We start from the raw sequence: 27,446 nt of genomic DNA, 5'->3' as shown, positions 1-27,446 counted from the left end.
TATGTAGTTGAGACTGACCTGGAACTCACTATGTAGCCCAGGCTGGTCTCCAACTTGCAGCAATTCTCCTGCCTCAGCCTCCCAAGTGCTGGGATTAAAGGCATGCGCTACCACGCCCGGTGTTAAATTTAAAATTTTTAATGGGTTCTTATGGACTGAAAGCACTCGCACCAAGACTTCTGTGTGCACCTGGTCACCAGAGTAAAGGAGTAATGCTCTCTGCCACACCAAGTTCATGTGAGTCTGTGAACCTTAGAAGGTGTTCAGAGCTGCCACACGCACCTCTGGAAAACACACCAGGCCCTTGGTGAGCACCTCTCACACAGGAACCAAAACAGGAATCAGAGCAGGGGCTCGAGCCCAGAGACCCTGGGTGATGAGCTCTCTTGGGCAGGAGCCCACAGCACTTGAGAGGAGCTGTCTGCCTCTGCTTTTACCCGAGCCATTCTGTGGCTCAAGTCCTCCCTGTCCGTGTTCACGTCGGGCATGGCCTACCCCACAAATCAGAAATTTTCTTTTTTTTGGGGGGGTGCTTGGGATCGAAACTGGGGAACACTGAGCTTCACCCCAGCCCTTTTATTTTGTTCTCTTCAGACAGGGACTTGTTTTTTAAAAAAATTTAAATAAACTGACATTTAATCTATTTCAAGCTTTATGTTTTATAAAAGCAGTAATAAAAACACATGCTTGGAGATCACTTTTAATTATAGGTGTGTAAATAATTTTTTAATATTTATTAAATGTATTGGTACATATACATTAGGTATACAATACAGTTACATTCATCATTGGGATCTTGTACCTACCCATGACTTACCAGGTTCTTATTTTTCCCCATTCCCCGGCCCTCCCCTCAGCCCCTCCACCCTTCCCTGTTTACAAAGACATGGTTTCCATGTTTTTCCTTTTCATATATTTTTCCCCTTTTTACTTTTCCCCTACACCTCCCACTTCCTTTATTCTTTTAGACGTTTCTTCCTATTACACAATATCAATTGTACATTTTAATCCTTATTTACTCTTTTACTTTTTCACATCAGAGAAATGAATTGGTATTCACACATGTTAAACTGCTAAATTTCCCAGGCTGGGCTTGCACTTGTGATCTTCCTGCTTCAGCCTTCAGAGTAGCTGGGGTTACAGGTGTGCACCACCACTCCTGGCTACAAAAATTTTTTTGGTTATTATTGTGAAATATACACAATGCAAACTTTGCCGTTTTAGCTGTGTCTAAGTGTGTAACTTGGGGGCATTAAACACACTCATGCTGCTGCGAAGCTGTCACCACCATCCACATTTCAGAACTTCCCTTCTCTCCAAAGGGAACTCTGCCCCACTGAACACCAACTCCCCTCCCCCTTCCCAGGCCCTGGTAACCATTTCACTTCCTGTCCCTATGGTTCTGACAGCTCAAGGGGCCTGGTATGAGCGGAGCCTGATAGCATGGCTGCTTGTAGCTGGCTTATGTCACTGGCCATCGTGTCCTCCAGGTTCATCCCTGAGGCAGGTGGCAGCGTCCTGTCCCTTACAAGCCAATCCATCTTCCATCCACAGAGACGCGTCTACCTCTTGTTTGGAGGACACATGACAGAGACGTGGAGAAGCACTTCCGGTGCCTGCCCAGCTCAGTCAGGAAGTGGATGTTAGGATCATATGTCAGGCTGTGTCACTGGAACATGGATGCCCTGGGAACGGGGCACCCCAGTGTTCTTGAACAAGTGAATCCGTGTCAGTTTGTGCTCCGTGGGTCAGTACTCTTGGAGTTCAAGGAAACTGCTCATAACATTTCCAGCTGAATGCATAGGCTTTTCACATGCCACACGTCTTCAGTTCCCTGTAGCTGCTACTGTCCTAACTAGATGGAGTCAGCACAAATCCACAGGTGTAGGGCCGAGTCCCACCCGTGCTCTGTCCCACCTGGCTACAGAACAGGATGCCCCCGGCAGGGATGCACTGTCTTTGTGTGGACTGCTTCTTGTAAAGGATACTATGGAGGCACAGAGGTACAGGGGACACATTTCTGAGCTCAGGAGCTGCCATCCCTGTGAGCCAAAGTCACCTCCCTGGAAGCTCACAGCATCCTTATGCAAGCTCCCAGCTGGAGACAGAGCTCCTGGACCCGACCCTTCTCTGAGGTCCAGAGGGGGCTGATCACATGGCTGCAGGACACCTTAGTAGTGTTCCATCCTGCAGCTGAGCTGGAATCACCTCACTGGCAAGCTGGGTGTGGTGGTGCATGCCTGTGATCCCAGCACTGTGGGAGGCTGAGGCAGGAGGATCAAGTCGAGTCCACTCAAGTCAAGTTCAAATCCAATCTGGGCAACTTAGCTACCTAGTGAGACCCTGTCTCAAAATAAAAAGTATAAAGGGCTCAGTGTGAAGGCCCTGGATTCAAGACCCAGTACCCCCCCCAACCCCCCCCCCAAAAAACCACTCCCAAACAAAACAACCCCCCTCCAAAACCCAGTTACCTCACTGGCATGAACTCAGACATGGCTGGAAGAGGTTTCTAAGGACACAAAGATGAACGTCCCATTCTGACTCAGGAAATTTTAAGGGTTTAGAGGCTCTTATGGCAAGAACCAGGGTTGAAAACCAAATAGATACTTCATTTTCTATCCCAATATCACAAAAGTCATCTAGTGCCCACTAGAAATACAGAATCTTGGGCAGTAGTGCACACCTGTAATCTCAGCTACCTGGGAGACTGAAGCTGGAGGATCACAAGTTAGTGGCCAGATCGGCAACACTGTGAGACCTTGTTTCAAAATAAAAAATGAAAAGGGCTAGGGATGTAGTTCAGCTTGAGGGCCTGAGTTCAAGGCCCATCACTGAAAAAAAAAGAAGACAAAAACTTGGGCTCTGCTTCACACATATGGGATCAGTTGATTCAGATCTGCATATTTATAAGCTCCTTTGGCAACTTGCACAGATGAGATGTACTGCTCTAAAGGACAGACTTGGAGACAGAGTGCCACTTGTCTCAGGGTGGTTAGCACCAGCATCTCCCCAATAGTATTATCAGGTAAACAGCATAACTGCTGTCATCCCGTGCTGTGCCCATGGCAGACATCACTAATTGATCATGAACTTGTAGACCATCCTTCTCACTGTGAACAGAAGTGTAGACTTCTTTTCATCTTTCTTTCTTTCTTTCTTTCTTTGACACAGGGTCTTGCTATGTAGTCCATGCTGGTCTTGAACTTGCTATAGAGTCCAGGCTGGTCTCAAATTTATGGCAATCCTCCTGCCTCAGCCTCCCTGGTGCTGGGATTATAGGTATTTGTCACCACGCCCAGCCTGTAACCATGGAAGTTTCTTTCTTTTTTGGTACCAGGGATAGAATTTAGGACCTTACACTTATGAGGCAGGAGGCAGCACCACTGAGCTAAATTCCTGTCCTGGAATTTTCAATCTGACACTCCCAGCAGAGTGAAGAATAAGTCAATAACACAGAGAGGGTAGTGTGATACGAAGTGTGGACCCAGGTTTGAGTAGACGAATTTCTCGTTTCCCAGACTGCCACTATCTTTGTTGTTAGTAACTGCATCACAGTAGAGCCATCAACCTCTCCTTACATGTGTGGCATATTCTGGATTCTGGTCCATTCTAGTCTCTGCCAGGGAAGGCTACATGACATATGTTACAGATGAGGCTCTGAGCCCCAGAGGGAGGTACAAGGGCAGAAAGAGAGGCACAGCCAACTATCCTGAGAGCTGTCTCTTGGGTCTGGGCTCTGCCAGGTCCCCTCGGGGCACCCAGTGCTTCTCTGGCCACTTTGTCCCAGACCTGTGTTCAGCACAGCTCCCACCGCTCCTGGGCTGGGCTCCGACTTCTGCAGCCCTCAGCCTCCGTCCTGGGGGTCATCTCACTAGCAGACAGTGGGAACATCAGGGCAAGGGGGCGACAGTGGGCCTGGGTCCTGGGGACTCTGTGGCCTTGCTGTTAGTAATTATAGGCTGAATGAGGGTGGGATGTGACTCTCTGAGATTATGTTTGACCTCAGTTACCCCCCTTACCCTGGATGCACCGAGCACCACTTGTTGGATCTCTGCCCCCGAGTCATTACATTGATGGTTGCCTGGTGCCCATGATGTGTCAGGCTGTGTCCTCAGTGCCGGGACATGGGGCTGCCCAAGACAATGCCCTTCCCTCTTGCAGCTCACATTAGTGAGCCTGGGAGACAGGCTGCCAGGAGACCTCATGAGCATTTCCGGTAGGAGTCTGGCTGGGGGAGGGGGTTTCGGCGACTCCGCGGGATTGTTTGAGCGTGACTGAGTAAATGCATTGGAAGTGTTATTCAGTAGGCGCCAACTAAGTGCCCCCCCCCTCCGCTGCCGTGCCGCTGCTGCGCAGTGCTGGGCCAATTGCCACAGTGCCTAATTCCGCAGGGCCAGTGCCCGGGAGCTGTCCCTTCAGCACCAGCAGGTCGCAGCTGGTCTGGAACACCCAGACTCAAGCAACCCTCCTGCCTCGGCCTCCTAACTGGCTGGGACTCATCCGTGTGTGCCACCATGCCCACCTTGAAAGTCTGATGAAGCTATGTACTGGAAGAAACTAGAGACCCTGCTGTGCTAGCAGATTTGCCTGGGCTCAGGCCACCCTCCTGCTGTCTCAAGTCCCTGGCTGTGGCCTGTCACCTCAAGTCCTTGTAAGTGAGCAGAGGGGGGTGCTGCAGGTTCCATGTCTTTCCTCAGCTCACCAAGCCAGACTGCAAGTTGTGTGGAGCAGGGTGGGCCGGAGGCTGTTCACAGTTGAGCCCCAGGGCCTGTGCTGGCCACAGCAGACCTGTCCACCAACCCCAGGTGAGTTCACGGATTCATTCAAAAGCCTCAGAGATGCTGGGAGTGGTGGCACACGCCTGTAATCCCAGCACTTGGGAGACTGAGGCAGGAGGACCACTCTGAGTTCGAGACCAGCCTGGGCTACATAGGGAATTCCAGGGCTGTCTCAACTACATAGTGAGACCTTGTCTCAAAAGAAAAAAAAAAAAAAAGCCTCACAGAGGGGCTAAGATTTAGCTCAGTGGTGCTGCAGCCTGCCTCACAAGCACAAGTTTCCAAGTTCAATCCCCAGTACCAAAAAAACAACAACAACAACAAAAAAACCTCATGGAGAACAGGGGCTGTGGGCACAAAAGTGAATTTGTTGCAGTTTGTTTCCTCCCTCCAGAAGCTACTGCCTAAGGAAGGACATGTGTTCTAGTGGCACTGAGTGAGCAAATGCCTTGCTGACACAGAACATGTGTGCGGACATGTGCGTGCCCTTCCTGTTGGAGCGTGTGAGGTGGGGCCTGAGCGGGAATTTCACACTTTTGGGTAGAAGCGGCAGAAGCCCCACTTCAAGTTGTCTTGAACCAGGGAGAGAAGGAGAAAAAGAGAAGAAGGAAGAGAGGAAAGAAGGAAGGAGAAAGGAAAGAAAGAAAGGAGAGAGGGAATGAAGGGGGAAGGGAAGGAGGGAAGAAGGAGAGCAGGGGAGAGAGAGAAAAGAAGAACGAGAAAGAGGAGGAGGAAGAAAAGCAGGAGGAAGCGGAAGAGGAAGAAACAACAAAAATAAAAGTTGATGCCCAGACCTGAAAAGACTGGAAGCACTGGAATCAGGTGCAGCTGGATCCAGGAACTTGAAGAGGACCAGAGGAGCTGTTCTTTCCAATCCCTGGTTTCTGCTTCTTCTGGTGGCTGCAGTCTCTGCATCCCTCCCAGCCTCAGGTTCCCCCAGTCCCTGACTGGAGTCTCCTTGCCCTTTTGGCAGTGTTTAAGCTTATCACTGGGTCCAAGGGTGGACCTTCCCTGGTCCCCGCCACAATGAGGCACGGCTCGGGATGGGGGCTGTGGGTTGAGTGGGGAGGGACGACCAGGAAGGAAGAGGCAGCAGTTACGAGAACAAGATGGGACAGATGCTGGACAGCCAATCCTGCAGGAGTCACCCACACGGTGGGGCCACGGGGAAGCTACTGCCATGGGTGTACCCTTCAGAACCAGTGGGGCTGTCCGGGCACCGCCAGCTGCCCACTCACTGCTGCAGTCTCCTGGAGGGGTTGGGGGAAGCACTGGGCAATGTAGCAGCTTAGTGAGACCCTGTCTCAAAAAGGAAAAAAGTGGGACGTAGCTTTCAGCGAAAGTCCTAGGTTCGATCTCCAGTGCTGTGAAAACACAACACAACAAACGAACAGCAAACAAAATAAGCCTCGGGGAATTCGGCCTTGAAAGGGGGAAGGAGGCTTTGACACATACCAGAACAGGGATGAACCTTGATGAGGCTTGCAGTGAAACATGCCAGTCACAAAGGACACATCTGCATGGCTCCACTTCCCCGAGAGATCCTGGACACAGCGCTGGGGTGGGGCCAGGACCTGGAGTTGGAAGAGCAGAGCTTGCATCTGGGAAATGCTGTCTAAGAGTGTAGATGGGTTAATGCTCCCCCACTCTTTAACACGGGTAAGATGGTGCATTTTACAATTAAAAGTGGCTTTGAGGAACCAAGCTGGCAATGCTAATATATGCAGATGCTTTACCACATGCAAGCGGAAAAAGAAAGAAAAAAAAAAAAGGTTAGTGTGGCTGTATGTCTTTATTGAATGGTCTTATCCTGTCCAGGCTGCTATGACAAAACACCATACCCCGGGTGGCTTATAAACAACAGAGATTTGTTTCTTAAAGTTCTGGAGGTTGAAAGTCTGAGATCAGGTTCTCAGCACAGTGAGAGGTGCAGATGGCCAACTTCTTGTATCCTCACATGGCAGAGAGCGCTTAGGCTCTGCGTGTGCGTGCGTGCGTGTGTGTGTGTGTGTGTGTGTGTGTGTGTGTGTGTTATTGCAGATTGAACTCAGTGCCTTTGCTACATCCCTAGCCTTTAAAAAGTTTTGAGTCAGGGTCTTGCAAAATTCCCAAACAGCCCAGGCTGGGTTCTAATTTGTAATCCTCTTGCCTCAGCCTCCCAGGGTGCTAGAATTACAGGTGAACGTCACCACACCCTTTTTATAATTCCTACTGGCACTGAACACTCAAGATGTGGCTAATGTGACTCAGGAACTGCACTGTACATCTAATTAATTAATTAATTGATCGATTCTTTTTGAGGCAGGCTGTCACTTTGTGGCCCAGGCAGGTCTCAAATACATAAGCTCGAGTGACCTTCCTACCTCATCTTCCCAAGTAGCTGGGACTGCAGGCAGGCTTTAATTTATTTTTAATGAACTTATATTTAATTAGCTACATGTGCTTGGTGGCATCCATGCGAGCACAGCCATATTAAGGAGGCTCAGTACAGGTGCAGGATCAACACTTCTGGTAAGAGAGGCAAGACACAGCATGGACCGTGTGGTGCTTCTCACCAGGAGGCACCAGACAACTGGCCGACCTGCTTCCGGTTATGCCGCATTGATCCTCCCAGCCTGTGAGGTAATCCTGGGGCGGTGCTGGCTCCCTTGGAGCATCTGTTGCTTGGCAACCTCCCATCCAGTGGTCTCAGCGGCCACCGGTTATCACTGTCTGAATCAATCATTTCACTCGGGGTTGGGCTTTGTGATTTCTTTTTAAAGATCCTCTCTTAATGAAGAAGCCCCTGCCCCCCAGTCTCCCAAAGTGGTTGGATCCAAGATGAAGCCAGGATCTCATTTCTTTTGAAAAAAAGCCTTCAGAGGGGGAGCAAATTGATCAGTCTGTGTTTGGAGCACGGATGGTGTTTCGGCTGTGTGAAGCCCCTGGGACTCTGTGCAGTGCATGTGCGTGCATGCGTTGTGTGTGTGTGTGTGTGTGTGTGTGTGTGTGTGTGTGTATCCCACCCACCCCCCCATCCCTATGGGTCTCTGAGGGAATCTAATTCTCAGAGCAGGTGCTGCCCTCCTCAGAAACCAAGGCCCAAGCCCTGCTCATGGGAAATATTCTTTTTCTTTTTTTGATACCAGGGATCGAACTCAGGTCCTTGTGCTTGTGAGGCAGGCGGCTGCATCAGTGAGCTAAATCTCTGGCCCTGGAAATGTTAAAAAAAATTTTTTTGTGTGTGTGGTATCAAGGATTGAATCCAGGGCCTTTACACTGAGCTGCATTCTGAGCCCTTTTTATTTTTCATTTTGAGCCAGGGTCTTGCTGGTGCTGAAGTTGCCCATTCTGGTCTCCACCTTGGGATCCTCCTGTCCTCAGGCCCGATGAGCAGTGACCGCCGGGTCCCCACCCTTTGTCCCAGCTTTGTGTGGTGGGGAGCATGAGGGGAGAGCAGCTGGGCCCTAGTCTCCTCCTCTGGGAAAGGGAAGGGACGAGCTGGGGGGTAGGACTTCCTGCCTGGGGTCCTGGCTAAGTGGTTGTCCTAGCTGGGATGGAGTCAGAGACAGGCCAGAAAAGAAGGGAATTAGACATGGCCTCCTCCAGCTCACAGAAGTCTCGCTAAAGTGTGCCACGCTTGCTTTTGGCCTAGGACTCATCAATCCTAAGTTTACACCAGGGGGCCGAGGATGTGGCTCAGTGGTGCACACGCTGATCTGTGACTTTGATTGGCTGTTGCTGATGTCATAGGACTAGCTGGGCAGTGATTGGCAGATGAGAGCCCCAGGTCAGGTGGGAGAGACTCACGGGCTAGAGCCGCATCTGTGAGTCCATCCACTGGGGACGACCCCGACTCACAGACAGAGCGTCCTGTGGATGGCAGGGTGAGGGCTGGCTCACCAGTGCCACAGGTCTGAGGCTGTGCACATGGATGCCACCCTTGCTGCCAGTCCTGTGCCCTCTGCTGTTCAGCATGCCAGAGTTGCTCGGACCTGGCACATGGCCCTCACTCCCCCTTCCGCCCTGTGCTCAGTTTCCCTTCCTGTTCCCAGCGTCGGGCCCCGGGAATTTGATCCCAGGGCTGTTCCCAGATGGCAATGGCCCAATGACTCTTTCCCAAAGGTGGCACCGAGCTAGGCGGCCTCGCAGAGCAGCCTGCATTCAGGGGTGGACACAAAGCACAGCCCTCATGGGGGATGGAGTGTGGCTTCCTGGGGGTGTTTGGCCCAGGCTGGCCTTGGCCTTGGAGGGACAGACACACAGATCCGCCTTTGTCTGCAGCCCGGGCAGACCTCTTTAGTCCCTTGTCTAAGGGACTCAGGGTCGCTGCCGACAGGCACTGGCCCAGCTGGGTAGGGGTGGCTGCAGCAGCTTTTCCCGAGAAAGTCTGTGTCCCTGGGGTCTGCAGCCCCTAGGGGGACCGGACTGGCTGGGGAAGGCACCCGCAGAGCCAGCTCCCGGGCCAAGGCCATATCCCCTGCTCCTTCTTTCTTTCAAATTTGAGACATTTTCTCTAAATTACCAAGGCTGAGCTTCAACTTTTGATCTCCCTGCCTCAGCCTCCCAGAGTGCTGGGATTATAGGTGTGTACTACTGTGCTCAGACTGTTTTATTTATTTCTTTTAATCACTAAAGGGCTGGGATGTAGCTCAGTGATACAGCACTTGTGATCAGGCATGAGGCCCTAGGCTCCATCCTGCATGCCACAAAGAAAAAGAAAAAAGAAACAAAAATTGCTGTAGTAGCAAACCCTTCTTGCCTTCTGCTTTTCCAGGTCAGCGAACATTAGAGACCGTGCAGCTGTTGGGAGCCTCTGGGCCCACCCAGATTACCCATCAGCTGTCACCTGCTGGGGAGGGTCGGCTGGGTCCGCTTCCAACTCCTGACCCTGAGTCTGCCAGGAGTAGGGTGTTCCAGATGATGGATTAGTCACTTACCACCAGACATAACCTGTGGATCACTGCTCTGATCCATACAGGAAGGCAATGACTCCTGTCCCCAGGTTTGCCACTTAGGGGCTGACGCAGGCCCAGAAACACGCAGGTGCTTGCTGGGCTGCCACGAGGCAGCTATGGCTGCCAAGGAGAAGAGGCCTTGGCTTAGAGGTGGTTGAAGGCAGATCACATCACAGCCTAGATAGGTGTGAGAGTGGGAACCAATGAAGGCTTTTCAGAGGAAGGCCTTTTAACTTGGGCTCTGATAGGTACATAGGAGTTCTGCAGCCAGAGAAGAACAAGCTGAACGGTTAAGCAGAGGAGACCAAGCATGGAGGGCCCAGTGGCATGACGGTTGAGGTCATGCAGACAACTTTCCAGATGAGACAAAGGTAGGAACCTGGGTTACCCCTGGAGCACAGGGTCTTCCGGCCTCTGCAGAAGCTGCCTGGCATTTTTGCTCTGGACTTTGACACACTTGTGGTCTGGGTCCTCCAGGCTGTGCAGGGCTTGCCAAGCCTTGAGTGGTTTTTGTATTTGTTCATGTGTTTGTTTGGTTTTCTGAGATAGGGTCTCGCTATGTAGTTTAGGCTAATTTTGAACTCAGTAGCATAGGCTGGCCTTGAACTCATGGTGATCCTTCTGCCTCAGCCTCCTGAGCGCTGGCATGACTGTTGTGCCACACCAAGCCGGGCCAAGACCTGAGTCTTGATGTCAACCTCCCAAGGTGGGAGAGCTCTCAGTTGTGAAAAGGGCTCTGCTTCTTCCCTTCAGAGCCACAACCTGTCTCCCTCCTTGGAGTAGACAGTCAGGTAAATCATACTATGGTGTAAAAGACTGCTGGCAGTCTTTCCCATCAGAAACACAGATAGGGCGGAAGTGGGAGTCATGGAAACACTTAATGTCCTCAGTGTTTGCTCCCACCATGCCCAGACCCATCTGGATTCCTGACGTTGGCCCTCCCTACAGCCTGGTCAGCCCACAGAAGCGGTGTGTGGAGCCTCCTTGTTGCCCTGCTGGGGTCTTGGGAACTGTGACACCATGGTCCCTGCTCTCTGGGCTGTTCCTCCAGCCCGCTGGTCCTCAGCCTCCACTGCACATTAGGATCTCCTGGGAAATTCTGAGAAACCACTGGATTTCCCAAGGCTGCAGACTGTTTCTGCTGGGTGTGTCCCAGGAGCAGGAATTTTTTACAATCCCAGAGGTGATTTGTGGGGCTGCACACTCGCTCTGGCCAGCATCCCCAACCCTCTGGGGCTGACATCACTTTCCCAAGGTAACCTCGAATTCTGATGTGTAGGAAATTCTGTGTGCATCATGTTCTGCGGACCTAGATTTGCCGGAAGTTAGTGTTTCCCAGTGAACCTTGCGGCCCTTGTCCCTCTTTCTCTGCAGACATCTTGATGCTTCATCCTTAAACACATGGGCATAGCTCCTCCTCCCAGCTGCTTTCTTCCTCCTCTGGCTCAGGGCTGCAATCTAACAGGCAGCCTGTTACTCTCTTCCCTGGGGGCCCCAAAAGGATTCTAAAGAAAATATCATTTTGAATCCTGCTGCTTTGCCACAAATGTGTGTTTCCTTTCCTGTGTGACCTTTTGTGTCTGGTTTCTGGTTTCTTTCCCTGAGCATAGTGGGACTTTTTTTTTTTTTTTTTTTTTTTTTTTTTTTTTTTTTTTTTTTTTTTTTTTTTTTTTTTGGTTTGATTGTGGTGCTGGGGATTGAAGCTGAGCACCTGTTCTGCAGCTGAGCTACACTCCTGTCCAGGCCCAGGCTTCTTGAGGTGCATCCTAGCTGTAACGTGTGTGTACCTCGTTCTTGTTCAAGGCAGAATAATATTTCACTGTGTGGATTGCATGGAGAGACATCTGTCATCTATCCATTCATCTGTTTCTTAAGGTTTTTTTTTTTTTTTTAAGATGGGGTCTTGCTTTGCTGCCCAAGCGGGTCCTGCATTCCTTTACTCAAGCCATCCTCCTGCCTCATCCTCCTGCGTCACTGGGAATGCAGGTATGCGCCGCTGCACCTGGCGCCCAGCTGACTCTTAAAGTGTGGCTGAGACTGGGGACCAATGTGCTCCCCGTCCTGGCCTCACCCCCACTTGGAACAACTCTCGCCACGTGCTCCTCAAGGACCTTGGGGCCCTGAGTGGGACCCCTGTGAGAAGCAACCAGATGGGCTTGCTTACTGGTGCCTGGTGAGGCTGAGGCGGGAGGATTGAAAGTTCCAGCCCAACCTGGGCAATAGTGAGACCCTGTCTCAAAAGAAAACATACAAAAGGGCTGGGGCTGGGGCTCAGGGGTAGTGACCCCTCACATCGATCCCTAGTACCACCACCTGCAAAAAAGAGGGAGGCTCTAGTGGTGGAAGGAGAGTTCCTGGAGCCCTGGCGCTGGCACCATGTGAGCCCCGGCTGGGTTCTCTCCTGGGACCCGTGGGTGGGGAGTTGACCCTTTCGCGCACAACAGGAAGCTGCAGCCCAGGGCCATTCAGGTGATTCCAGCAGTTGGCACAGAAGCCAAGTGGCAGGCGAAGGTGTGCCAGCCCCTGTGCCAGCTGCAGAGCCCAAGCCCCTCCAGCACGGGGACTCGGCATTCTGGGCTCATTGGGCACCAGCATCTGGCTCCGGATCCTGGCTCCAAGTGGCCACGGACGTACCATCCTCCAAACTACAAGGGCTGGTCTTAAACTAGGGGCTGTGTGGCCCCATTTCCTCTTCAATTTAACCAACAAGGGTGCAGGCTCTTTCAAGAGAGTTGTGCAGTTATGGGGTCGCCTCTCTCACTGGCCACTATATTCTGCACTCACCTTGATTTGACACCTACAGTGCCGTCTATTTAAAACCAAGCTCAGGTCCCTGCCCTGGGGACTGAGGAGCTGGGACACATCCTACAATGGAGTACTACTCAGCCCAGAAGAGGAAGGGGCCAGACTATGACCCCGCAGCTGAGCATGCTTGAGATCTCAAGTTCCGTCCCCAGCACCAAAACAAGTAAGTTAAAGAAATTGAAGAATTAAAAATAAATGAGAAAGAAAAGAACATGCAACAACACAGACAAACTGCAACTGCTTTATGCTCATGAGGAAACCAAGGTGAAAAGGCTGCATAGGGGAATTGGGATGGGAGAGTTGGGAACGATCATCAGGAAAGGTCTGTTTGGTTTTTGTATAAACAAGTCTGTCTCAGAAACCTCTGATGTTTTGTTTTTTGTGGGACTGGGCCTACCCTTGAGTTACAGCTGGGGTCCCTTTCAAAAATTTTTATTGTGACACAATAAATCTTGCTAAATAAATAAATAAATCTTGCTAAATCACTAAGTTGCTCAAGATGGGGTCAAAGTAGTGATCCTCCTGCCTCAGCCTCCCACAGCCCTGGGATTTCAGGTGTGAATTACAATGCATGGCTTACAAATATTTTATTAATACATCTTAACAGAAAATAAGTTGCTTGGGATTCAACTTCCATTTCACCTAAGAACAAAGTTTAACTCACATAATAAATTCTACTGAAATATCATTTTCAAAGCTGTGACTATGGTCTGGCTCCATTTATCTGGAATTCTGGAAAAGGCAAAGCTGTAGGAAAAAAAGAACAGTGTTCTGGGGGGCTGGATCTTGGGGCTCTTGGGGAGCTGCTGGGTCTGTTGTTTATCTTGATTGTGCTGGTAGTTCCAGGATTAATTACATTCACTGAAGCCTGTAAAACTGTAGAGCAAAACAGGAAACTGTGCGCTCTGGGAGGCTGAGGCAGGAGGATTCCAAGTTTGAGCCCAGCCTGGGCTACTTAGCAATTTAGCAACATGCTGTCTCAAAATAAAAGCTATAAAAGGACTGGGGATGTAGCTTAGTGTGAAGGCCCTGGGTTCAGTCTCTATCAGAAGCAGAAAAAGGGGTGGGGAGTTCTACTCCACGCCAATTCAAATGTAATTTAAAAAATGAGTGCACCGCCTTTTTAAAACTCCCGTCTAGAGGCGTGTGAAGAAAGAGCCGGTCCCCAGTGGGTTAAAGGAACAGTTCTTGGGTGTTCGGTGTGGTGGGAACCATTTCTTGGGCCTGCGCCCAGCCCCCCTGGCCTCATGTCCAGGCCCCTCTTTTTTCCTCCCTCAATAGCTGCAGTGCCTGAGACAAGGGGAGTCTTGTGGAGCCCAGAAATAAATAAATAACTGTGCCCAGGTCACCACGGCAACCATGACATCACCCTGGGGCTGGGAGGCCAGGGTTAGAGAAAGGTTTCTGGGGCTGCCTGATGAGGAGTGGATGAGGATCTCACCACTGGCAACCTGTGTGCCCGCCATCTCCTCTCTGTGGCCGGGTGTCTGCCTTCTCCCTGTGTCACTCTCATCTGCGTCCCTCTCTCTGCTCAGAAGGACCCTCGTCATATGGCGTCAGGGGCCCACCATCCTCCAGCGTGACCTTGTCCACCTTTGTCACATCTGTAGGTACCATCCTGGTCCTGAGTGAAGCCCTGCAGCATGTTTTTTGGTTCTGGGGATCGAACTCGGGACCTTGTGCTTGAGAGGAAGATGGTGACACCACTGAGCTAAATCCCCAGCCCTGTTGCTATTTGTTAAGAAGCCAATGGCCAGTTGTTCTGGGCCCCTGGGGAGGCTCTGCTTCAGGGTCCCTTTCCTTCGGGACCAGGAACCCAGCTTTAACCCAACCCTGCACCGCATTGGGCCGTGGGAGGCAGAACCAGGGGGTCTTGAAGTTCTCACCTGTCTGCTGGACTCACCAGGATACTGGCTTTGGTCACATGACCCAAGTCACATGACCAACATGGCCAGGGAGCATTGCAGGTGGGTGGGGAAGCTGACCTGGACTCCTGGCCTCACCAGTGCCAGGGATCAGAACAGGAAAGCCAGACCCCAGGGCCTGGGTGAGTCTGAGAGTGGGAGCCTGCAGGACCCCTGTTGCCTCTCCCTGATGCCCACACTGGGCATCCCTGGGGCTGCACAGGCGGTGCCTATGGTGCTTTGTGAACTGTACCAGCACGGAGCCAGCACATTGGTGCCAGAAGTACCCGTGAACATCACTAGCACGACAGCTGCACACAGAAGGTGCTCAGTAAAGGCACGGTGGCTATGTTCAGAACCACACACTCATTTCCTGCACTGGGCATCTCACAAAAGGGTTTAGTGTGGCAGGTTGGCCTCTAGTGCCCTCTGGTGGAAAATACCAGGCAACGCCCCAGGGGAACCTGCCTCCTACAGGATCGGATCCTGGCCTTTGTAAAAAAGCTTCTTCTTCTTCTTCTTCTTCTTCTTCTTCTTCTTCTTCTTCTTCTTCTTCTTCTTCTTCTTCTTCTTCTTCTTCATTATTATTATTGTTATTAATTTTTTATTATTACTTCTGCTGCTTCTGTTGTTGTTTTGTTGTTGCTGTTCCAGGCTGGCCTCTTCATGCCTCAGCCTCCCAAGTGCTGGGATTACAGGGGTGTGCCACCATGCCTGGCCAAGGATCCTGAACTTCTGCATTTCTAAAATGAGTGATAGCACTCAAAGTCCTCCGAAAAGGATTAGGCAGAGGTGATCACTCTCTGAAGTTTCCAAAGATATCACACTTCAGGACTGTTTATTTTAAAGATAAAGTCACCTTGCAATTGCATGTGTAGGTCTGAGCTCAAGAGAAACGAGTGCATATGTTCATCAAAAAAAAGGACACAAAAGTCTTCATGGATAGAGCCATCCTTAGTCAACCTAAAGTACAAAGCCACTTGCAGCAGCCTGAGCAAACCCTGTGTGGTCTGGTCACACTGAGGATTATTATGTAGTCATGAAAAATCCCAGCCACTATGTCCAATAACAAACAGAGAAATCTGCAAAAATCACCTTAAAAGAAGCAGCCAGAAACAAGAGGGTGTGTGCTGTGGATCTGTGGATGACAAGTTCCAGAGCACCGAGAACTGATTTTCAGTGATGATGTCAGGGGGTGGTTTCTCTGGGGAGAGTTTCCTTCCCCCAGGAGGGACACAGGGAAAGTCTTGGAGGCAAGAAATGAGCTAAGTACTTCAGGGTGGTGTTGTGTGTGTGTGAATTCATCAGCCCTTACCCTTGGGGAGTCAAATTGTATATTACACTTCAATAATATTTAAAAAGCCCATTGTGGTGGTGCACACCTGTAATCCCAGCATTCTGGGAGGCTGAGGCAGGAGGATTGAAAGTTTGATCCCAGCCCGGGCAACTTAGCTACTTAGTGAGACCCTGTCTCAAAATTTAAAAAGAGAAAAGGGCTAGGAATATAGCTCAGTATGAAGGCCCTGAGTTTAATTCCCAGTATTGCAAATAAATAAAATTTAAAAATAGAGAAAAAGAGAGAACGCTGGGCCCCAGACACAGTTTCCGAGTAATAATATTTCCACTTCCGATTTCCATTTTTGCTGTGTATCTCGGGTCCTAAGCGTGTGTGTGTGTGTGTGTGTGTGTGTGTGTGTGTGTGTGTGTGTGGTGTTTTGAGGGGATGGAGCCCACTGGAAGTGAGGAGCAGCTGCGCGCGATGAGCGAAGTTTTGCCATACACAGGCATCAGGGGTGCAGAGGAGGGTAGGAAGGGGGCAGTGCTGGGAGGAGGAGCCTGGAGAGCCCCTGCGGCCCCTGCCCCACGTCTCCCAGCTGAGCTCCCGGTTCTGCCCTCTTTCCAGGTTCATGAACCACCGTGTTCCCGCCCACAAGCGGTACCAGCCCACGGAGTACGAGCACGCCGCCAACTGTGCCACCCACGCTGTGAGTTGGGGCTGGGGGCTCAGAAGGCCGGGGGGGAGCATTCCAGGTAGGGAAGGAAAGGTGGCCTCCTGGACCAGTTCTACCTTCACGATCTCCTCGGGGCTGTCCCTCAGGCCTCCTGCAGCCCCCAACGGCCGAGTGGGGGCTCGGTGAGAAGGCCACCGGTGGACACTGGGGAATTGGAGCTGAGCGTTCCTCTCTTGCTCTAGAAACTTCAGTGGCTCCCTAGTGTCCGGTACAGTGTCTTGTCACTGCAACATGCACCCAGGCAGGTCTGACCTCTGTGTCCTGCTCCTGCTGCCACCACGCTCTGCCCCAGTTCGTGTCCCCCCACAACCGGTTGCCCACTCTGTTTCTTTTGCAAGTGCTGTGCCCACAGCCGGAACATTTCTCTCTCCACCCCAGCCTTGCGGGTGAAGCCTTTTTTGTCCTGTGGCCTTGGTGAGATGCTCCCCAGAAGCCTTCCCACCTGCCCAGATGCAGGGAAGCCCTGAGCCTATGGCCCCTCAGTACACCTAGTCAGGCAGCAAACCTTTCCCTGTGCCCTTGAGGCACCAGGCCTGCTCCCTGCCCTGGCAATGCAGGTGTGAGTTTAATCTGAATCCCTGCTGGAAGCGACTCATATCTCAGGATGCCAGGAGCCTGCTCTTCTCCCTGGGCTGTGATGTGTTTGGCTGAGCCCAGGATTCCTGTGCCACCCCCTTCCTCCCTTTCTTTTTATAGCACCTCAGACTGAACCCAGGTTCTTCTTACTGAGCTACAGGGCTGGGACTTTTTATTTTTATTTAGAGACAGGGTCTGGGTAAGTTGCTCAGGCTGGGTTTGAACCTTGTGATCCTCCTGCCTCACCTCCCAGAGTTTTGGGATCACAGGCGCACACATTCTCATCCCCCCCGCTTGCAGCAGGCGCTCTACAGTGCTACCCCCCTAATTACCTGAGGGGTGATCATGGGGTTCTCAGTTGCCTGCGGGGGGGGGCGACCAAGTCATAGGCTGAGGCTCCTCGCAGCTACCCAGAGAGCTGCTGTTCCTGGATCCCAACTCTTGTCACTATGCAGCTGTCGGCCTCGGTTTCCTCATTCTGCACACCGGGCTTGTGCCACGCCTCGGGGCTATGTGAGTGTGGCTCGAGGCATCTGTGTGGCACCATGCGGGCTCCCTCCCCAAGGTCATGCTCAGGTCCCGGCTCTCTGCTGTTTCAGCCAGGTGGGGGCCTGTGCTCTCGGGCTTGTGGGAGGAAGGGAAGACATGGGAAGGAAAGAGGACCGGGGAGGAAGTCCAGGGAATGACGCTCGGTGACCCCAGAGCCACACAGACCAGCAAAGAGCAGCAAAGAGCCAAGACCCACAGGGTGAGCAAGCCCGACACGGGCGCTGGGCCTCTTTTAAGGTGACACGGTCAGGGCCAGGGCCGGGGATTTAGCTCAGCGGTTCGCTGCCTGCTTTGCAAGTGTAAGGTCCTGAGTTTGAGCCTTGGTAGCAAAAAAATAAAAAAATAAAAAAGTGATACAATCAGACATAGAGAAGTCATTTTCAATCGTCTGTACTTCTGTCCCTAAGCCAGGTGTGGTGTTGCACACTTACAATCACAGCACTCTGCGAGGCTGAGGCAGGGTGACCAAAAATCGGAGTCCAGCTTCGGCAACTTAGCAAGATGTTGGCTCAAAATAAAAAATACAAAGAAGGCTAGGATGTAGCTCAGGGTGAAGGTCCTAGTACCGCCCCCCCCCGGCCCAATAAAACCAATCTGTCCCCTTCCCTTCTGGCTGTGGAATGTCAGTCTGTCCCGAGCAGCAGGCATGCGCCCGGCTGAGCCTTTGGTTTGGGAGCTGCCTGCCCCTGCCCCCCGGCCCTGGGCCTCTGGGTACCACGGAGGCTGGGACCGCCCCCCAGCCCTGTGCTTCCCTGTGGACATTTTCCAGTGGATCCCCAAAGAAGGTACACATTGTCGGGGCTGGATTCTCCATGCATGTGCTTCTCCCCATATTTAGCTACCCATTTCCTCCCTCTCCCTCCTGCCTCCCTCCTGCCCCCCTTCCTTGTCAAGGGCTGACAAGAGGAGATTCTGCAGGAGTGACAACGGTCAGTGGGGAGAGAGGCAGGGGACAGGGGCGCCAGGCTGAGCCATCACCACAGTGGGTGTCACTGTTTAAACTCTTTACTAGCAGGGAGGCGCCAGCGCTGGCACGGTTCTGGGCTGAGCGCTGCCACTGGGGACTCTAGGGCGGTGAGGCGTGGACAGTAGTGACTGCCTGGCTCTCCAGGCTCCTCTGTGTGGGGCTCGGGTGCTGGCTTTGACCTGGGCTGTGCTCCCCGCACCCCGAAGGGTCCAAGCAGCATCCAGACCTTGGCTCTCCAGGCTTGTCGTGCAGGCCCCATTTGGCTACTGGAATTTAGATAAAATAGTTTCATACAAATAAAGTAAAATGAGTCCATTCTTCTGTGGAGCTGGCTGCCTTCCTGTGCCCCGTGCCCACCTGTGGCTACGGAGTGGGCCCCTGTGGTCTGGGAGAAAGTGGGATACGGGTTGCTTGTCTCTGCATGCGACGGCCCTGCAGCTGTCCTCTCCCACAGTTCTGGATCATCCCCAGCATCCTTGGCAGCTCCAACCTCTACTTCCTGTCCGATGACGACTGGGAGACCATTTCCGCCTGGATCTATGGCCTGGGCCTCTGTGGCCTCTTCGTGGTGTCCACTGTGTTCCACACTGTCTCCTGGAAGAAGAGCCACCTCAGGTATGTCCCACTGGGAGTCTGCAGTACGTGTGCCTGAGCCCAGCCGGGCAGGGCCGACTCCTGGGGTGTCTTGATAGAGCCTCACCGTTTGCTTCAGTCCCAGAGGATAGAAGCGCCTGTAGGGCCCCACTGTGGCTCCCTACTGGGCCCTCCTGGACCCCAGCGCTGTGTCGATGCCCTTCCTCAATCTTTTCAATAATCCCGCAGTGCAGGCAGCAGAATCCCTGCTTTTTAAAATCTTGATTTGTTTTGCTTTTGCTTTTTAAAATTGTAAAACAATTGGAAGTGCAGCCCATAGTTAGCCACCTTAGCCCTTCTGCAGTGCAGGGGCACCAAGCACATTCACAGCATCACATGGCCATCCTGTCACAGTCACCGCTGTGCACACCGGGGCCCTAACTCCAGTTCGCCCTGCCCTAGCCGCACCTCCCACCACTTTCTCTGGGAACTTGGTGGCACGGTAGCCTCCTGTCAGTGGAACTGCCCAGTATTGGCCCCTTGGCAATGGCTTGTTTCACCCTCCGGGTGCCTGTGTAGCTGCAGAACCCGGCCTCACAGATGCTGACGCTACCCTGAAGAGGTGACCTTGCTGAAGGTCACAAGCAGCCATGTCCAACCCAGAGCTGGCTGCAGGATCCAGGGCCCCACAGAGTGTGTTCCACTCTCTCCCTGTCCCCATGGGTCCCCTACCTTTTGGGTCGTTCTGGAGCCCTCCCAGTCCTGGGGGCAGAAGTCTGGCAGCAGAGCTGTGCACAGGGCCATGGTCCCCCCTCGAGCAGGGCACTGTGATGCCGGTCACGTGCGTGGAGGCCACAGCTCGCTGTGAGATGAGGCCGTGGAGGAGTGGCTGACGTTTATTGAACACCTCCTGCATATGCACTGAGCACTGATTCGCGTAGCCCTCGGCAAGCCGGTGGCCAGGCCACGGACTTACTCTGAAGTCCACTCTTCAGAGAGGCGGAAACAGCTGGGAGTGAGTCAGTGAGTGTCCCTGGCATCTCCGAGGGGCAGTCAGAAGCCAGCAGGGTTCCGGGGTGCAGTTTCAGTCTGTGCACATTTTAAACGCAGGGCTCTTTTCCATCTGTAATCCCGTGGAAAGCCCAGACTAACAAAGTGAATCAGAGCTGCTCTCACTAAAGCCAGGGGCAGGGAAGCCCCTTAGTAAGCCCCTTAGTAAGCCCCTCAGGTAAGCGGTCACCTCAGTGGGACGCCAAGGCCTCACCACATGGCCCCCGAATGTCGAGGAGCCTGGCTTGATTCCCACTGCTCTGGTCACTAAGCCCAGGCCTTCTCTAGTGGGGAAGGCACTGCCATCCCCAGCTTGGGTGCAGGTCGCCCCCTCCCTTTCCTGCCGCCTGGGCGCCGTGACCCCCTGTCCCTCCTCCTAGGATGGTGGAGCACTGCTTGCACATGGTGGACCGCATGGTCATCTACTTCTTCATCGCAGCCTCCTACGCGCCCTGGTGAGTCCCACCGCGGCCATCCGCCAGCCTGGTCATTGGGTTTCTCCTCAGGGGGGATTAGGGGATAAGGGAGAGTCTCGCCCCCGCACCCCATTTCCCTGCCAGAAAGTAACTACCCTACCAGTTTCTTGGGTATCCTTCTAGATGTATTTTATGTACAAAAGGAAATATGTATGTATATATGTCAGTTAGGGCTCACCAGAGGACCAGATTTAACATAAAATACGTAGGATGTATAAAGGATTTACAAGGTAGTCCACACTAGCCGCCCGCAGAGTTGGGGTGAAGAGTATAAAGGGCTGGAAAGACCCCCAGAGAGCTGGGGGTCCACCTGAGAGTCCAGCACCTGGACTGGAGCTCACTGCAGAGTCTGGTCTTGAACTCACCGTGTAGCCCAGGCTGGCCTCAAACTTCTCATCCTTCTGCCTCAGCCTCCTGCATGCTGAGATTACAGGCATCGCCACCGTGCTTCTCTTAAGGCGGATATTTGGTGTTGTGTGGTTACAGGAATGCTGAAAGGCTGTGTGTGGCATGGCAGAGAAAGAATACTCTGTATTCAATGCTATAGCCTCACATTCTGGTCCTGCGTCAGCCTCCTGGGGGCTGTGTGCCTTTCACTGAATTGCTATCTCTGAGCCTGTTTCCTGACCTGTAAAGTGGAGATAATGATAACCCACTCTCCTTTCCCAGAGCAGAACTGAGGAGATGTGAGATGAGTATACTGTCCAACCCAGATGTGGTGGTGCACTCCCGTAATCCCAGCGCTCTGGGAGGCTGAGGCAGGAGGATGCAAAGTTCAAGCCCCGCCTGGGCAAGTTGGTGAGACTTTGTCTCAGAATGAAAAGCAGAAAAGGGCAGATGTAGCTCTGGGTTCAGTCCCCAGTTTGCTTTTGTTTTTTAAAGGCCCACTGTCCAGCACATGCATAGGAGTGACCGAGCAGAGTGGAAGGAAAAAAAGCGGTGAAGTCAAAGTGGACAGAATATTCCTTCCCCCACGTTGAAGAAAACAAATACAGTTATAACTATCTGGAACAGCAAAAGATAAGTCAGTGTTCTCCTGTAGATACAGCCCAGTGCTGTGAAGTTCTGGGCAGAGTGGCAGCGGAGGGTCTCCCTGTGGAAGGCATCCTCCTCTCCTCTCTGCAGACCTAGAGGACCCTGGAGAAGGCTTCTTGGGAAAATGACATGGTATAGGCAGGGGATGGCTTCAGGGGCCCAGGCTGAGTTTCATAGCCGGGGCGGCATTGGATTATGTCAATTTTGCTGATTTTCAGAATTTTCTTTCTTGGCTGGTTCCAAGTGGGAAGTGAGATAGCGCCCTCTGCTGTACCATACCGAGGCTCTTCACACAGTCCCGAGAGCGTGGAAGAGAGACAGCGCCATCTGGTGGGCAGCCGTCGCTCACACCATTGTCCCTAATTGTTGCTTGACCTGAGGTTTCTTCCTCTAGCTTTTTTGGGTGTTGGGACAAAAACGTGCTCGTTCTGGTCTCCGAGCTTCTGGTGGTTACCTACATCCTCCTCTTTTGCCATTGTGGGTGGAGGTGGTGACAGTCAGGTGCATACTCTGTTTGTCTCTGCCTGTCGTCGACTTCCTACTCCAGCTTTTCTTAACTTCTGGGTCTGAAGAGCTACAAGAACTTTATGTCCGTGAGTGAAAAGTGAGTACAGTTAAACAAAAGTATGAATTCGAGGTGATAAACAACCTAGGGAAATGAGGATAGTGCCGGAGATGTAGCTCCGCAGCACTGTGCCTGGCAGGCATAAGGTCCTGTGTTTGATTCCCGGCACACGCACACACACAGACACACACACACAGACACACACACACACACACACACAAAATTGATAATGAAAAAGGAGATGAAGGTGGTGATACACACATAAAGGGACCAACTGAAGAACAAAGACACATTGTGATGGAATGAATAAAATCAACTCAGCAACAGTATGAAACGAGAGTCAAATGCCAATGCAGATGGGGCTAGGGATTTAGCTCAGTGGCACCGCTCCTGCCTCGAGTTTGATTCCCGGTACTGGTGGGGGGGTGCTGATGCAGAGAGAACCTCTGAGATTAGCAGAGAGAAGATACATATGTTTAGCCAAAATGTAAAGCAATCAGAGAGAAACAAATACAAATGAGAGACCAGAGCCACACTCTTTGGGCATGATGACGGAAAAAAACTACCTTACAAAGGGAAAAAGTTAGGCTGGACCCTGAATGTAACCACAACCCTATTTCATGCTGGAATACAATGGGAGCATATCTATAATGTTCCAAAGGTAGACCTCAGGATAAGCTTTCTAGTGAGGTTGTCACACAAACCTGAAACCGTAGGAAACCATTGTCACACATGAAGAAGTCAGGGAATACCACACTTTTTTTTTTTTTTTTTTTTTGGTACCAGGGATTGAACTTGGGTCCTTGCGCTTACAAGGCAGGACACTGAACCGCTGAACTAAATTCCCAGCCCTAGGGAATACCACACGTTTGAGAAGCCATCACCATCACCACCACCACGAACTGTCTCTTTTCAGACAAAACTACTTGGGAAAGGGCTACATCTTTTTTGTGTGTTTTCACTTCTTTCTTCCTGTGTACAAATAATATAGAAGTCATGCTATTTTTAATTCACGCACCTCTCCCCTAACACCTACCAGTGTGTCCTGGAGATTTATCCATGTTGGTTCAAACAGGTTGTCCTCATATTTTTCAAATCTCTCTGAGTCAGAATGGTGTAGTAGGCAGGGTGTGGTCAGAAGGCAGAAATCACAAAATGAATTGAGCAGGAAAACCTAATATCAAGAATTTGGGCTGGGCATGGTGGCGCACGCCTATAATCCCAGCACTCGGGAGCCTGAGGCAGGAGGATCGCTGTGAGTTCAAGACCAGCCTGGACTACACAGTAAGTTCCAGGTCAGTCTCAAAAGCATAGTGAGCCTGTGTCTCAAAAAAAAATAAAAAAAAAAAAAAAAAAAAAAAAGAATTTTGGGGGTGTTGGGGATGGAACCCAGGGCCTCATGCATGCTAACCACAAGCTACACCCTCAGCCCCAATATCAAAGGTTGAAGTGGTGGGGACTAAGGAGAACTAAAGACAACTGTAGAGAAAGCAGCAGCCGCAGCAGCAGCGCCCGTCCTGCCCAGGGCTGAGACCCCGTTTTGTCTGAGGCACAGCTCCCCACGCAGGCTGGCGCAGGGTTGCTGAGCCTTAGCATTTGCTCCATATTTAGGGGAGCTGGGGCACCAGCCCTGGGAGTGGCCCCTCCAGGCGGGACCTGGAGTATCTGTTCCTGCATTCAGTTTGCAGGACTCGCATGTGGGCCTGAGGAGGAGCTGCAGGAGCGGCTATCCAGGCTGTGGCGCAAGCCTGCTGGTACCAAAATCCGCAGCTCCAGCGACACTCGCTGAGGCCAAATGCTGCAGAAAGCTTCGCCCTGCAGGCCCCCAGCCTGCACTCAAGTGGGGCACTCAGGGGCCTGGCTGGAGAATTCGGGAAACTGGGAGGAAGTTTTTCCTCTTTAAGCCTCTCTAGCGCCACCTACCACCAATTGCATTTGCTGGAAGAAAGACTACGTGTTGCAAGGCCAACTGGGCAGCTCTGGTCTGGAAGGCGAAAGATTGATAAGCAGCACAGACAAATACCATGGGGTGTGTGTGTGTGTGTGTGTGTGTGTGTGTGTGTGTGTGTGTGTTATTTTAAAGACGGATACGATGTTTATTTTGCCCTCCCCACTTGGTAGCCAAGAGATTTGAGTCTTTTCCAAGTCTGATTTCTTGTGTCTCTCTGGCCCACCGCTGTCCCTGGAGCTCTGCGAACGCGCATTTTGAAATGTTTCACGGTTTGGCGGGTCTACCGCCACTTGCCTTCCAAACAGGCTTTACTCATTTATATCCCCACTCGTTTGAATTCCACTTCCCCTCCAAGTTTAGACATGACAGTTTTGCTGTTTTCTTCTAATCCAGGTTGAACATCCATAATCTGAAAATTTTAAATCCAAAATGCTCCAAAATTTGAAACTTTTGGAATGCTGATGGGACATCGAAAATAGGAACTCCCACACCTGACCTCGTGGGTGGGGTCATACTCCAAAAGCAAGTGTTCTAAAAATCCCTTGGAAAAGCTCCTTTGTGTGGTGTGTAGATGTATATGGGGCACAGGTAGATTTCTCTGGGTGCCCTCATCAAGACCTCATTATGTGCATAGTAACATCCTCAAATCTGAAAAAGGCCACAACCTGAAACCCACCCGGCCCCAAGTGTTTGGAGGAAGGATGCTCAGCCAGTGGTTGCTGGCCATTCAGTTGGCCAGGGACCTTTTGTGCCCCTCCAGTCTCCCCACAGAGTCCCTGTGTGCCCCCTGCAGTCCCAGGGGACAGGACACCTCTCGGTTCAGCACTGGTGAAGGGCTGGGTCCCAATGGGCTCTCAGTCTGGGCACTGGATTTTCTCTTTCCCAGGCTAAACCTTCGGGAGCTGGGCCCCTGGGCCTCCCACATGCGCTGGCTGGTTTGGATCATGGCCTCTGTTGGCACCGTCTATGTCTTCTTCTTCCATGAGCGGTAAGCTGGGGTCAGGGTCTCAGGTGGGCAAGGTGCTTCTTGATGCTCCAGCAGGGTCTCCTCTGGCAGGGCAGATGAGAACCCAGGGTAGAAACAGAAGTGTGCAGCTCTGCCTGGATTCTGCTGCTGAAGTGAGTGGAGATCAGGGGGTTAGGCAGCTCCACTCAATTGAGAGTGGCTGCTTAGCCCCTGTGGAGATCAACTAGTGATGTCTGCCAGGGGCTAAGCTTTTGTAGCATCCACATGCCTGCTACAGTGTGCTAGAAACATGTGGCAAATACTTAACATTTTAAAAATTATTACAGTAAGAGACACATTGCCATTAATTTTCCTCAAAATATGCTTTTATCCCATCCTTCTTGCCACTTTCTGGAGCAGTCTGGAAGTCCTCTTTCCTGAACATCTTTACAGGATATGATTAAAAAAAAAAAAAAACAACCCCATGGTGCATGCTGCTTTCCAGTGCCATCCAACAGGAAGTCAGGCTCATAAACATGATTGTGTGTCCTTGTCCACCTTATTAAAGAGGGAGGATTTTGAGGGGATGGATTTAAAAAGAAAATCTAGCCATGTTTTTCAGTCATACCTCCCATGCCCAATCTGTGTAATCCTTGTTCTAGTTCCAGTGTCTCATAATACAGGTGTGGAAACTGAGGCAGGGAGGGAAAGAGCCTTGCCCAAGGTCACATAAGTGCCAGCACCATTAGTATAGAAACACTTGGCTAGAGTCAGTGTTCCCATCGGGGTGGCCCCTTAACCTTGGCATCGGGGAACTGTGTGCTGTTTCCTCCCTGAGGGTCTTGTCTTCCTGCCAGGTACAAACTGGTAGAGCTCCTGTGCTATGTGGTGATGGGCTTTTTCCCCGCCCTGGTCATCCTCTCCATGGTGAGTCTGTCCCCACCTCTGTCTGGGCTTTCTGTCTGCCCAGAGGACACATGAATGTCCAAGCCCCATCTGTCTCTCAAGACTATCAAGTAGGAGGGCCGGGGATTTAGCTCAGTGGTGCTGCCACCTGCCTTGCTAGTGCAAGATCCCGAGTTCGAACCTCAGTACAAAAAAAAAAAAAAAAAAAAAAAGAAGACAATCATAAAAAAAAAAAAAAAAAAAAAGAAGAAGACTATCAAATTGGGTGTTTCTTTTGACAGCTGGGAAAACTGAGCCTCAGTGAGTCAGGGTGATTGAGCTACAGGGGAAGGAGAACATGGAAGTTCAGGCTTAGGGCCCCCAACCTCTCTCTCACCCCTTCTCTGCCTAACCCTGAGAGAATTCTCCAACCTCCAAGCTCCCGGGTTCCTGGCTGTGTAAGAACATCGCATGCAGTGATCAGAGTGCATCTGGGCCAGAGTGCAAAGATAACTCACAAAATTGGATCCGTCACTAGGATGTAGGGCTGGGGTCCTCCAAGGTCTAGAGAGCTTTGCTAGCCCGTGTGAAGCCATGGGATCCATATCTAGCTCAGCAAAAGCAAAGTTCAGGATTTCGGACCCTAAGGCTTATTCCTTGACGAACAATGCCTTATATCTTAGATTTGAATTGCAGCCCAGGACCAGAGGAGAAAGCGAGAGAATAGATGGGCCAGGGCTGTGGTCCCAGCACTTGCCTCACATACATGGGGACTTGGGTTCCATCCCCAGCCCTGGAAAGAAGAATTTAATGGCTTTGGAGGCCAAGCTGTTTTCTTACCACCCCCCTTCTATGCTTCCACATCCTAAACTACTCCTGGTGCCCTAGGAGGTGGAGGTGACATCCCCAGTTTATGCAGGAAGACACCAAGCTCTGTGAGGGAAAGGAGAGCCCAGTCTTGGGGTAGCTGGGTGGATCATGACCCCATCTCCCCTGCTGGGGTCCCTATAGCCTCAGTTGCTGTCTGTCACGTGGGCACAGGAACCTCAGCCCACTGTCATTGGGGTGTGTGTGTGTGTGTGTGTGTGTGTACGTGTGTGTGGTGTTGGGGGGACTTCTGCGTAGTAGGCAAGAGTTCTACCATTGAACTATGTCTGAAGCCTGACAGTTGTTATTGAAAAATATAGTCAGTGATACAGTTCTTTCAAAGTCATGATGGGATGATCTGCCTTTTCCTAAGTTCCCAAGTTTGTATAAACAGTCACCCATCTATAGTTTCTCTTTTTTAGGGTGGTACTAGGCATTGAACCCAGGGCCTTCACATCAAGCTACATCCTTAGCCCCTTTTTGAATTTTTATGTTTTGAGATAGGCTCTTGAAAGTCACTAAGTTGCCCAGGCTCGACTTGACTCTATGACACTCCTGCTTCAGCCTCCC

At 51.6% G+C, this 27,446-nt stretch overlaps 1 protein-coding gene across 12 annotated transcripts in view; it reads left to right on the top strand.

Annotated features, from left to right (window-relative positions):
• The window catches only part of LOC104875337 (monocyte to macrophage differentiation factor 2), a 116,960-nt gene that overhangs the window by 7,157 nt on the left and 82,357 nt on the right, over positions 1 to 27,446 (top strand). For 3 of the 12 annotated variants that reach the window (XM_019210463.2, XM_019210466.2, XM_019210467.2), the window contains 4 exons: positions 16,328 to 16,409; positions 18,983 to 19,143; positions 20,532 to 20,606; positions 25,065 to 25,166. In XM_019210463.2, coding sequence (XP_019066008.1) covers positions 16,328 to 16,409; positions 18,983 to 19,143; positions 20,532 to 20,606; positions 25,065 to 25,166 — 420 coding nt within the window. Of the gene's footprint in view, positions 1 to 11,376; positions 11,702 to 12,518; positions 12,684 to 16,327; positions 16,410 to 18,982; positions 19,144 to 20,531; positions 20,607 to 21,880; positions 21,993 to 23,908; positions 24,255 to 25,064; positions 25,167 to 25,981; positions 26,206 to 27,380; positions 27,418 to 27,446 lie in introns of those variants that run through there. The other 9 variants (XM_019210464.2, XM_033764801.1, XM_010642826.3 and 6 more) reach the window with 7 other exon arrangements.

This window comes from Fukomys damarensis, unplaced genomic scaffold (genome assembly GCF_012274545.1).
Source record: "Fukomys damarensis isolate Sample0158 unplaced genomic scaffold, DMR_v1.0_HiC HiC_scaffold_17, whole genome shotgun sequence".
NCBI lineage: Eukaryota > Metazoa > Chordata > Mammalia > Rodentia > Bathyergidae > Fukomys > Fukomys damarensis.
Note: the sequence above shows the minus strand (reverse complement) of the source record. Positions and strands in the feature narration are given on the sequence as shown.